Raw genomic sequence first — 13,798 nt, 5'->3', positions numbered from 1 at the left:
TGAGATCTTTGGTTCCAACCGCCGTGTCTTTGTGAGACGCAGAAAAGGTGAACGGATGGATTCCACATGCCTGGTTCCCACTGTGAAGCATGGAGGAGGAGGAGGTGTGATGGTGTGGGGGTGTTTTGCTGGTGACACTGTTGGGGATTTATTCAAAATTGAAGGCACACTGAACCAGCATGGCTACCACAGCATCCTGCAGCGACATGCCATCCCATCCGGTTTGCGTTTAGTTGGACGATCATTTATTTTTCAACAGGACAATGACCCCAAACACACCTCCAGGCTGTGTAAGGGCTATTTGACCAAGAAGGAGAGTGATGGAGTGCTGCGGCAGATGACCTGGCCTCCACAGTCACCGGACCTGAACCCAATCGAGATGGTTTGGGGTGAGCTGGACCGCAGAGTGAAGGCAAAGGGGCCAACAAGTGCTAAACACCTCTGGGAACTCCTTCAAGACTGTTGGAAAACCATTTCAGGTGACTACCTCTTGAAGCTCATCAAGAGAATGCCAAGAGTGTGCAAAGCAGTAATCAGAGCAAAGGGTGGCTATTTTGAAGAAACTAGAATATAAAACATGTTTTCAGTTATTTCACCTTTTTTTGTTAAGTACATAACTCCACATGTGTTCATTCATAGTTTTGATGCCTTCAGTGAGAATCTACAATGTAAATAGTCATGAAAATAAAGAAAACGCATTGAATGAGAAGGTGTGTCCAAACTTTTGGCCTGTACTGTATATATACATATATGTGTGTATATATATATATATATATATGTTTATGTTTGTTAATACTTCCTGTTTATTTAACTGTATATTTGTAAATACTATTGTTTAAATTTCTTATATTTTCACGTATCTTTCCTCTCTTGCAAGGAGCACCTGTAACATAAATAATTTCCCCTCGGGGATCAATAAAGTATTTCTGATTCTGATTCTGATTCAGCACCAGTAGCCCGGTCCAGTCGTGACTTGTGAATCGTGAGAGTGATGTTAAATGTTTTTTTTTTTTTTAATCTTACACCAATAATATTTTCAGTAGTTTTGGAGGGAGGGGAGAGATAAAGGAATGTTAAATGTTAAAATCTTTATCTTTAACTATTTTTTAAAATATATATATGTTATTTTTATTTATTTTATCTTGAAGTGAAGAAAGTTCAAGCATTTTTTGTATATTTGGAGGGAAGAATGATGATGAAGGAATGTTAAAGGGGCAAAAAGCGAAATCGTTTCACTGCTAGGTTTGCTGATGTGCACTGCCTGTAGACCACTGCCAGAGCCCACCAGGCTCACGGAGAAGAGTAGGGACGTTAGCGTTAGCACTAGTCGGCTGCCACGCTAACGTTCCTATTCTTCTCCGCAATTAGCATTGTAAAATGTAGCCTGCCACGCTGCCCGCCAGGCTGCCCGCCATGATTCACATGAACGTACATGAACGTGCAGCCAGACCGGCTTGTAAACAATGGGCTGGAGATCAACACAGAGAGAGGGTGTGTGAGGTCATGCTATACTCCAGATGAAATTACACCTCTAGTTCTTCACATAGCAATTTTTTTAATTCCTTCAATCTAGAAATGATGAATTTCGCTTATTGCTCCTTTAAATGTTAAAATCTTTATCTTAAACCAATTTTTTTTTTTAAAAAAAAAAGAAAATAGTGTATGATTTCTTCTTAGAACTGTGTCTAAATTCCAAAATGTCTTCCAAATCTCGGTATTATGATATGACATGAATTATATTAAAGGGCCAGTCAGCGTTTTTTCTGGTGGCATCTGCTGGTCAACCAGTGCATTGCAACTCTTCCCATAGGGTTTCAATAGGGATTCTGGAACAACATGGTGGCATCCACGACGCCTCGACCCATGCTTCTAGGTATATAAAACAACTCATTCTAAGATAGAGGAGAATGCAGAAATGATCACTTCTGATGTATTATGCACTATTTTATTATACTTATGATATTATATTCAGTTTCCACAAAAAATATTATATAAATATTATATTTAACGTTATATTAAGACCATTTTATTTTCACCACTAGATGCCGCCAGATCTGTTGGTGATAATTTCTTTGCTCAAAGACTTAAAACGCTACATACTAGGGTATGCAGCTAGGTTGTTAGCTAGCTATTTATGACTAGTAGCCTACTTTATCAATTTATATTACATACTGTATTGGGCTAGACCCAGCGCCCTTTTCTGCCTTTGAGCCCCTGCCCCTCTATGAGCCTGTGCACGGCCCTGGAAACTACACCCATGCCATAAATTGTCAACTCGTGTATCACACTCCTCAGACTCATGGACTTAATCTGACACAGAATGTTTGTGTAACAGGAAGATTTTAAAATATTAAAAACAATGTAGAATTATCAATTCTAGTAGACATGAATAAAGTCTTTCCCTTTCAGTCTTTTTTTGTTTACCAGTGTTCTATTGCAGGGTATGGAGGTTGTCTCTTTGACTGGTAAACATTGGCCAGGGTTGCAAGTTCCTGCTTGCCAATTTTAACTTTTAAAAAGCACTTATGAAATAAGGCCTAGAATAGAAACCTTCTATTTCTTTCTTTTTTGTTCTTAAAAATAGCTCATAATAATAGTTCACACTTTGTCAGTGTAGAATGATGCTGGTAATGTGGGAATGCACAGTGTGTGTTAGAAGTTTATAATATAGTTTATATATAGGTTATAGGTTATATATAGGTTTTTATATAAACCAAGCTGAGTCAGACTCAGGCTTTTTAATTTCTCTCCTTTCATTGTGCCCATATACATGCACAAAACATTCAGACTGATGAGCCAGCTTGCATTATGTGTATTAGAGATGTGTGGATTGCAGTTATATCCCCTGTAACAATCCCATCGCAGCGGAAAAGAAAAGTGCGCCTCCACATTAGCAGAGACACTGAGCATTTACACACAAGGCACAGCAGTGTCACTTCATTAATTGTTTAAATCTCCAGCCATGCAGACAGGATCGGTCAGGATCTAATGTTATTCATGTTCTGTGTTCTTCTGCACACACTGGGTCTCATTCATGAAACCTGTGCAGAAGGAGTTTGTGTGTAAACTGTTCACAGAAGGAAATTTACATTTATTTCAGCATTCATAGAATTTAAGGCATCCAGTTTCCACTTGATTCAATCAGGAGAGAGAACTCCACAAATGTATCTTCTGTTTGAGTGGCGAGACTGTGAGACCCATGTTACTGACCAAACACTAAGCTGTCAGTGAATGCTGTTAGAATGTATATTGATTTAACACTTTATATCACACATTATTCACCTTACTTTCTTAGTTTGCTGTTGACTCCTCTAGTGGAGGCATGGTGCTGTCTCCGTCAGAAATAATTCCTGACAGAGAGGTCTCTCCAATGATTCAAGCAATGTGCTCATCTGCAGCAGACATCTGTGGCTGGGAAGAGCCTCCTCATGTAGCTGTTGTGGAGTTTTTTTAATTTGTGCTTATGTGTCTTTTGCATCAAGTTTCATATTAAACCATTTTTATTTAACTTTTTGGATGGTGCTTACAACAGAGGACACAGAGTTAACAGCATCTGTTACCTCCTTCCAGGAGTTTCCCGCAGCGTTCATGAATGTGGTATAGAGTTTAGATAAGGTGGCTAGATAACAGTGTGTGTGTGTGTGTGTGTGTGTGTGTGTGTGTGTGTGTGTATCAGAGAGAGCTTAAAGTGATATTGGTGTGGGTCTCAGGCAAGGTCGTGCAGGACATTAGTGTATGTGTTTGTGCATTCGCTAATATGTGTAACTCCTGGTTGGCCAACTACTAAAAACCTTGGTGATATAAACCAGCCACCCTGCTGTGCACTGGCCAATCACAGAGCTCCACAGAGAGATCAGGTTCTTCTGAGCCACTCAGCAAAGCTAACCACCATGGCAGGCTTGCAGTTTAACCGATTGCAAGACACATGGTGTCCATTAGGTCACTGAAATGTCACAGGGTTTACTAACAGCTCCTTGTGTTTTCCCTTTTTTACTGAGAAGAAATTGCTGATCTACAGTTACAATGTGTTAGAAAACTCTGTGTGTGTGTGTGTGTGTATGTGTGTGTGTGTGTGTGTGTGTGTATGTGATGAGATGGGGTTGCTGGGTCTCTTCCTCTTTGAGAAAATGTAGTTTGCTTTTCGTATTGGAAGAGGAAGTATGATTCTTTGAATAGGAAGTGGTTTCGAAAGTTCAGGCTGTCTGCTCTTTCCTGTCACACACACACAGATGATACACACTTCCTCTGTTGTTAGATTGAAAACAGGAAGTTTCCTCTTGATAATTATGCATAATTAAAGTGTGCTAACGGTTTACTTTGTTTGTATACATTTCTTCAATTTCACACCATTCCTTATGTGATTCTCCTAAACCAGGGGTCGGCAAACAAAAATTTAAGCCTTATAATGAAGGTAACATAGCCTATTAGGTCTAAATTAGCATATACTAATAGTCTAGATTAACATTCAATTAACATAATATGCAGAGCTGGCAGTGAAAGCAAACAAATCTGTGCACGCACTACTAAATTCTCAGTTTTATTTCAAAAGGTGCAGTAGGTGTAATGCACACATTTAGTTGTTGAAATGTAAAAACAAAGTTTTATTTGGTATATACAGTGCCCTCCAAAAGTATTGGAACAGTGAGTCCAATTCGTTTACTTTTGTTGTAGACTGAAAACATTTGGGTTTGACATCAAAAGATGAATATGAGACAAGAGATCAACATTTCAGCTTTTATTTCCAGGTATTTACATCTGGATCTGATACACAACTTAGAAGATAGCATTATTTGTAATGGAACACAAAATTTTTAGGTGAGCAAAAGTATTGGAACATATAAACTTAAAATAGATTAAAGTGAATGAGACTTAATATGTAGTTGCAAATCCTTTGCTTTCAATAACTGCATCAAGCCTGTGACCCACTGACATCACCAAACTTTTGCATTCTTCTTTTGTGATGCTTTTCCAGGCTTTCACCGCAGCCTCTTTCAGTTGTTGTTTGTTTTGGGGGGTTACTCCCTTCAGTCTCCTCTTCAGCAGGTAAAATGCATGCTCTATTGGGTTTAAGTCTGGAGACTGACTTGGCCAGTCTAAAACCTTCCACTTCTTGCCCCTGATGTACTCCTTTGTTGTTTTGGGTCGTTGTCTTGCTGCATGATGAAGGATCTCCCAATCAGTTTGGTTGCATCTTTCTTTAAATTAGCAGACAAAATGTTTCTGTAGACTTCTGAGTTCATTTTGCTGCTGCCATCATGTGTTACATCATCAATGAAGATGAAAGAGCCCGTCCCAGAAGAAGCCATGCAAGCCCAAGCCATGACATTACCTCCACCGTGTTTCACAGATGAGCTTGTATGTTTGGGATCATGAGCAGATCCTTTCTTTCTCCAAACTTTCGCCTTTCCATCACTTTGGAAAACGTTAATCTTTGTCTCATCAGTCCATAAAACTTTTTCCCAGAATTTTTGAGGCTCATCTCTGTACCTTTTGGCAAATTCCAGCCTGGCCTTTCTATTGTTCTTGCTAATGAGTGGTTTGCATCATCTGGTGTAGCCTCTGTACTTTTGTTCATGAAGTTTTGTGCGAACAGTAGATTGTGATACCTTCACTCCTGCCCTCTGGAGGTTGTTGCTGATGTCACTAACAGTTGTTTTAGGGTCTTTCTTTACAGCTCTCACAATGTTTCTGTCATCAACTGCTGATGTTTTCCTTGGTCTACCTGTTCGACGTCTGTTGCTTAGTACACCAGTGGTTTCTTTCTTCTTCAGGACATTCCAAATGGTTGTACTGGCTATGGCCAATGTTTGTGCAATGGCTCTAATTGATTGTCCATCTTCTCTCAGATTCACAATTGCTTCTTTTTCACCCATAGACAGCTCTCTGGTTTTCATGTTGGTTCCACCTCTAAATGCAGTCTGCACAGGCAAAACCTATCGTACCCAATCTGAAACTGAGCTCAGACATTCAGTGCTATTTATTGTCTGAATAATCAATGTAAATGGGAGACACCTGGGCAACAAAACACACCTGTCAGTCACATGTTCCAATACTTTTGCTCTCATGAAAAATGGGTGGGTTCAAACAAAAGGTGCTATCTTCTAAGTTGTGTATCAGATCTAGATGTAAATACCTGGAAATAAAAGCTGAAATGTTGATCTCTTGTCCCATATTCATCTTTTGATGTCAAACCCAAATATTTTCAGTCTACAACAAAAATAAAGGAATTGGCCTCACTGTTCCAATACTTTTGGAGGGCACTGTAGGCTTCACATTTTTACAGTTGGAGAATGTAAGATTTTCTTTAGGCCTTCAACATTGACAAATGAAAATTAGAATGTTAAAAAAAAACAGTAGTCATTTTCATAAAATTTTCTTTGTCAAAGCCACAGGGAGCTACTGGAGAGGGGCTTAAGAGCCACATGTGGCTCCGGAGGCCCACGTTGCCTACTCCTCATCTTAAACAATATGTAAATAATATATCCAACTGAGAATATGCAAGAATGAGAAGACATAGCATGCAACACAAATCTGTCAAACTTGAAAAAAACAACAATTTGCCATTTTAGCCAGTGAGCTCACATAGGAGTAGCAGCTGTAACATTTTGAAACTAGGAAAGTATTTCTATTTAGAAAAAAAGGTTTTAGCACCAGTACTGAAATTCTGTTAAAAGTATCAAAATACTTAAAATTGTACCCAGCCTTACGTGGGACAATAGCTTTATCTGGGGGAAATGTAATACATATTAGGTTTTAAGCTGGGAACCAGACAAATCTGCAAGCTCATGTTTTATCAGCTCTGGTGGATGTATCTGTTCCCCTTTCCAGCTGACCTGTCCTGGAAAACCACAACTGTTAATTTAATATGAGGCAGGTTTGATATGATGATTGGCCACTTGCAGTGCCTTAGCACTTAGGGCAACATACAAGATTATGTCATTTTAGCTTGCGCACCCTTACTCCAGAAACACTATACTAAGCATAAACCTAGATTAGAAGGCTAAAGAGGAGCCCCACTGAGGCATTTTTGAACACCAAGATGGCTGCAATGGATGTGGAACTTTTTGTTGAAGTGTTCAAATTGCTATGGTGAAAACAGCAACACTCGTTCACAGCATAGACTGTATAAAATAATGGAGGAAGCCACTGTGACATCACCTGTTGGTTTGTGGACTTCTGCTTTGAAGCCTCAAGTTTGGCATTTTGGCTGTTACCATCTCGGGTTTTTGGAACCAGAATTACCATATATGGATGAGAGGGTGGCTAACTGCTAGCTTCGTTAGCGGGGTGCATTTACAGCTATGGTTAACTGTGAAAATGCGAATTTTCACTAGTGGAAAACAGGCTTAAATCATTATAAACACATTGTACTATAAATATCAGACTCCTTAATGGGTCTTTTAGTTCAACCAAACACTGAACAAGACTTTTTTAGGTGACCAAAATGTTACAATTAAATTCAGTGAGCTAAAAAACACACTGAAATAGCTACAGCTATGAATATGCCTATACTCTGGGAATCTGAGATTATGTCATGATTACATTAACTAATACTGTTGCAGTTTTTGGCACTTCCACATTGGTTTAATTTTTTAGCCATGGAGGTTGCCACTTAGTTCAAAGATGTGTTGTTGCTACACCATCACTGCTCATCTTTGCATGCTGTAGTCTGTTTACATTTGCCCAAAGCTTAGCACTATGTTACATATGTTGTCGCTCTGGCTGGTTAACTTCAGCAATGCCAAGCTAATTGAGTCTTTCTGCTGGCCATAAAATGAAATTTGTTGTATTTGTGTTAAATAAAACAAGGGGGTTTTGGGGAGATGTGCTGTCTCTTAGCTACTAACCCAACATTGACACTCTGGTTTGCTGGAGCTGACAACTTGCACAGAAGCTGAGAGCTTCATAAGGGTTTTTATTCCACACAGGAGACATGACAGAAACAAATACAACACACTCCTACACACACTTTTAGAAAGGTTAAAAGCATTGTCTCTTTGTGTCTGCAGGTCAGAGTGGTTTAGGGAAATCCACTCTGGTTAACACTCTGTTCAAGTCCAAAGTCAGCCGCAAGTCCTGTACACCCAACTACGAAGAGAAGATCTCCAAAACAGTCAAACTGCAATCAATCAGTCATGGTGAGTCACACACACACACACGCACACACACACAGGGAATGTGTTATGATTCCTGAGAATCCTGAAGGCATGACGAGACCTCCTTGTCTGTCAGTATGGTTTTCAGTACTTTCTGTCTTCCTCTTTCTGCTACTACTGATTACATTTGTTCAGGCCAGTCTGAAGAGGCTATGACTGATGATATAATAGTAGACGGCACTCACATCCTTCTTTCACATCACTTTTCCTTTCAGTTCTTGTCTCATGACCAGGAATCTCAGCTTGGGCTTACAAAAAAACAATTTCTAGTTTTAGGCTTTCTGTTCTCAGATGAATTCAGAATAGATTTCTTTGACATTGAGCATATCCCATGTGGACTACCAAACACAGGTAGATAACACAGAGGGTCAGTCCTCCCACATTGTCTTGTGTTGTATCGCATTGATAGGGAAGGTTTCTTCTGTAGAAATAAGCTCTCACACAGTATATTTTTAGCATTATGCTGAAACATATTTAACACCTATATTAATTTTGACTGGATTATATGAATAAATTCTAATTCTTACTTGGAGAAAAAAAAGTGTCATAGAGAATTGTTCCTGTGGGCTACAGCAACACTAAACCCCTGCGCTTGCCTGAGAAGGACTGAATGCACACACCTGCTATTTTTAAATATCCCATGGAGAGAGATTCTTGGAGAGAGACTCTCATTGCAGCCTGTTCTATTTTGTTCTGAAAATGTCGTTGTGCAGCCCAGTTTTGTGGACGATAAATGAGGTAGACGGAGCAGTGAGTGACAACAACCTTTCCCACATTTAAGTTTGCGGTGGAAACGTTATATAGACGGAGGGTCTGGGCCATTTCTGAAGGGTTACTTTTGGTTCCAAAAGGCACCACACCGAAAGTGTTAGGTAGAAATGGGGCTATATTCAACAATGCTAAAGGGGTTTTCCAGCTCAAACTTGAGCTGCATACTCACCGGGACACAATGGGGGGAGACCGGAGGGTGGGGACAGTGTTTCCACAGCAATGCTGTTGGGTCGGGACGGTGTTACCAGCAGTAATGGCTGAATGACAAGCGCTGCTAATGTTAGGTAGCTCCTACCAGACCGAGGTAGTACGCAGTACAATAAACTGAAGAGAAGCAAAATAACCTGTAGACCGACAAGTGTAATCAGTCAAAAATATTCTCAGTGGTTAACCAATCAATGGTTGACCTCCCTAGCTGTGGTAACTATCACTTCAATATCTCCAGTTGTAATAGGTTATTATAGGCATTGTAATATGGTTGTGAGCAGGACTGATGCATGGTAATAGTAGATAGTTACAGGATCTGTATATCAGTGTGATGAAGTACTGTTATGTGTCAAAAGCTACATGTAGTAGGTGCTGCAGGAGTCCTGGTGGATGCTAATGCACATCACCATTGATATCATGGATGTATAAAGAGAAATGGATACAGCATTGGTGATTAATGTCCTTTTTCTTCTTCACCACATCCAATCAAAACAGGCTGGTTATGACAACTGTGTTTTTTAAGCGGCCTTACATCAGATCTTCTGGTACTCTAGAAGAGAAAGTCATTTATGAAGGTGGTGAAAACCACAAATGAAAGCTGCCAGCAGTAGGTGACATGTCATCAACTACTTGAGGCAAAATTCTCACAAGTAAAAACTGGTAGTTTGTGTGTGTGTGTGTGTGTGTGTGTGTGTGTGTGTGTGTGTGTGCGCGCGCGCACTTTGCTTGAAAAGAAAACCCCAGGCCAAATATATAAAACATAATTTATCTTTCACACAAACACAGAAACACACACACACACAGTCTGTCTCCCTTTGTTCGAAGACTGCTTTTTTCTGTCTGCGACTCCAAAAATGTGAGGCTGCTGCTGACCATGACATCCTCCATAAACATCTCCTCCTGCACTCTCACACGAATCTCTTAATGCTTGTCACATTTACACTCTGCACACTCTGAAACCAAAAACATGAAAAAACTGCTGAGGAGAACTCTGGCCAGGTATAAATGTAACCATCAGAGTATGCTGTTGAAGAGCACAGCATTGCAGCAAAAAGCCTAAATATGGTCATGACTCAGAAGCAAACCCACATCAACATCCTCCATTTTATTTTTACGCTCCAAAGTGTTACTGAGCATGTCAGGGTGATGTATTTGTTACAACCATGATTATACAGATAAAGACTGATTTTAAAATTTCTAATTAATTCTGTGGTGGAATGACTGAAAACACAGGAGACACTTATTGTAAGGAGTTAAATAAACAGTTAGGTCCAGCCAGTGACGTACATCCCATGTTAATGAACAGAAAAAAGGAAATATTGATGATTTTGCTTTCTTGAATAGTCATGTCGTTAATCAAATCAAATCAAATCATCCTGGGCCCATTATGACAATTATGTTCTTTAATTATTGTACAATATATGGACATGACCTCGATCATTTTGCTGACCTCGAAATTGTGTTTACATGTGTGTTTGTTCACAAAAGAATATCACCAACATTGTAGCCAACATGATACCAGAATGAACAGCAGAGTTTTCCCCACCATTTTAAGACTTGGGCACAGGGACTACTTGCCTACTTGTGCAAGTCCGAAGAAAAATAAAACAAAACTTCAAAGACGTACAGTGTAGCTTACCGGCAGCCTGCAGCTGCACTTTTGGAGTGGAAGAAGCACTGTCCCAATAGTTGTTAGTTGCCATCCCCTGGCAGCAACCCAAAACGTCTGTCCGTAGTAGTTTTGCCCTTTTACAACTTTATCCTCCACCACACTAAATCCACCAGCAAACAGCCTAGCTCATAGGTCGTCCATCCCTGGGAGCCAACTGCAGCACATGGTCGGATTATGGAGGTAACTGCTGTGTTCCCAGAGCTTTGCAAAGCTTGTCTATTAGTCACCAGCGCTATCCCAGTTTCTACAATTTTTTTATCAAGTCTTAAACTGATTATTATTGGGCTACTTCCAAAAAATAAATAATTATAAGTATACTGGCCACTTTATTAGGTACACTTTGCTAGTACGATTTATTACCTTTTTTCAACTGCAAATTATGTCCCAAAAGGAAGACTTTGTATTATCTAATAATATCAAGTTTTCAGTCTGTTCAGTGCACTTCAGTCATTTTTATTATAGCGAAATTTATCTTGTGTACAGAAAAAGCAAGTGATAATATTTTTCTAGTAGGCTACCAAAAGTCAAATTTTTCTTGTAATAGTAATATTTTATATAATAATAAAATCAATACATGGTGTCTGAGTAACAATACGATATTGCTATACAAAAATATTTGAATACTGTGCTGTGCAGATCTTTCCCCCACCCATCATTCCAATTCATATATGACAAATATTCTTATTTGAGAGGGTGTACTTGTATTATTTTGCTGTTATATTTTATATCAGTGACAAAAAAAGTCTCAAAATAACAATAATATTGGTAATTGCAATTATTTCTAGGACAATATAAAGTCTAGCAAAAGAAGTTATTGTGACAGGCTTAAATCATCTTCTGTGGAGCAGATGTGCACAGCAAAGTTAAGTCAGTGTGTGTGTGTTAGATTGCGATATTTCCTGTGTACAAGTAGAAATAGTGACTCGATTGTGAAGCTAGAGAAAGGGTTGGTCACAGAGCTGTTCCATTAGACATTAGTTTTTTAGATGTGTTCAGTGGGGAATTCAGACCTCAGTGTGGGCAACAGACAAAAGGTCAAAGTGGTCTCCCAAATCATCATGATACATGCTTGCTCTGGACCAAAGTGCATGGAGCGTGTTCATGAAATTAAAGTGGCGCGATGAAGAGATAAGGAAGTGAGGCTCGCCTCCACATGACAGGGCTGTCAGAATGAAACTGTCCCTCAGATCTGTGTCTCTATTTTTATGTGTGTGTCCTGAGAGCTGACATTTAGCTCTTTATTACAGGACAAACACTATGTGCTCATTCTGCTTTAGTTTGTACAGTATATGGTTATTTTCATTTATTTGTAAGTAACGGCAATTAAATGTTCTCGAGTCTTCACATTTACTACCACTGTCTCAGAGACAAACTGAGAGGCATTTACAGCCTAATGGCCTCTGGCTACCACCTCTTGTCTCTGTAAAAATCCTTATGGCTCAAACTTCCCAGAAGCTTCAAACCTGGAGTTCGACATCTACAGTTACTAATTCCTCAACATTTCCCAAAACTCAGTCTGAGGCCATGCTGACCTCACTGCCTATAAATCCAGTAGAATCGGGGAAGTGAAAAACAGTTGTGACCCCTCCAGCAACTGTAAAGCCCATTAGAAACCTAGTAAAAAGGTGTGTGTGTGTGTGTGTGTGTGTGTGTGTGTGAGAGAGTGTTAGAGAAAGAGAGAGACAAAGACAGAGAGAGAGATCATCTCTAGGGCTTTACTGTCCCCCTGCATTGTGGGCTGAATTTCAGTGTCAAATAAAATCTGAGACTCTACAGTGCACTGAAAACACTGACTGAAAAAAGTCCCCGAACACAAATAGTTACACGACAGATGAGTCGTGGAGTCCTGCATGGAAGCTAAGCAATGTACTGCTGTGGATGGGGTCAGCAACAAAACATATTTTAGCAACCTAAAAAGATCCCACCTGAAAAAAATAATTTCATTTTATGTATACTCGATATTTAGAATATTTTTCAGTGCTTTATCTTACCACCAGACTGTGATTTCTGATGGGGGAAATGAAGCTGTTATATCACTTTCTGCAAAGCCAGCTGTTGATCTACTGCTGCCTTGATCAGTTAATTTGTGTTATTGTGTGACTTAAGTTTAAAAGGATAATTCACCAAAGTCACACAATAACAAAAATTTACAGGTTGTCTGGTGGCTCTGATGAGAACATAGATGGGGAACTGAAGCCGTTAACAGCTTCCCTGTATGAACCAGCTGTCTGACATCTACTGTATGTAATACACTGACTATAGATAAGGACCCCACACAACCAGAAAACCTGAACTATCCCTTTAAGAATGTAAATAATTATGTCAATGTGACATTTCAGTTTGTTTGCTTTTTTCACAAGTTTGCAAACAATCTTAAATTCTGTTTTGGTTTTGTTATTATAAAGTATTGAGTGTAAATTGATGAGGAAGAAAATAATTCAAACATTTTTACAGTAAGTCTGCAACTTAACAAAAGAGTGAAGAGTGAAGGGGTCTTCGTCAGGAGCGTAAATAAAGGCAGTGTAGGCAGGGCGGTTGCACTGAGGCCAATGGGATGGTGGGGCCCACAGAAAGAATGGACCCTCCAAATTTATGTTGGGCAGGAAACAGGCTCTAAGTAATATACCATGTGTTCAAAGAAAAACTCCATTTGCCATTTGCTACATGTGCCTTTGAAAAGGCAAACCCATCTCCAGCATGTTTTCTTGTTCTTTTTTTGTAAAATAGCCAGTTGCAATCTATGAGAATATATGTTGTAAAATATATGCCTACTCTCATAAACTATAAATAAACTATAAACTATAAATGTGCCTTAGGGCCCGTCATAATAGCGTGTACTAGGGCCTGTTTTAACTACCTTCAGCCATTGGTCTGAGTGATATGAATTCCATTATTGTCTAACCATCCCCATTGTAGTTATAGTGTAACACCTGTATATAATACAAACTGGAGAGTTTTTGAGTTATTCTGAGTTATAAGCCCTTTTTAAATA

The 13,798-nt window shown here is 39.3% G+C and overlaps 1 protein-coding gene across 3 annotated transcripts in view; it reads left to right on the top strand.

Moving 5' to 3' along the window:
- septin12 (septin 12) overlaps nucleotides 1-13,798 on the top strand; it is a 117,269-nt gene that overhangs the window by 85,956 nt on the left and 17,515 nt on the right. For all 3 annotated transcript variants that reach the window (XM_033644104.2, XM_033644105.2, XM_033644106.2), the window contains one exon: nucleotides 8,010-8,138. In XM_033644104.2, the coding sequence (XP_033499995.2) occupies nucleotides 8,010-8,138 (129 nt within the window). The remainder of the gene's footprint in view (nucleotides 1-8,009; nucleotides 8,139-13,798) is intronic.

The sequence above is a fragment of the Epinephelus lanceolatus genome, chromosome 18 (assembly GCF_041903045.1).
Source record: "Epinephelus lanceolatus isolate andai-2023 chromosome 18, ASM4190304v1, whole genome shotgun sequence".
Classification (NCBI taxonomy): Eukaryota; Metazoa; Chordata; class Actinopteri; order Perciformes; family Serranidae; genus Epinephelus; species Epinephelus lanceolatus.
This window is presented reverse-complemented; position numbering and strand designations above follow the sequence as displayed.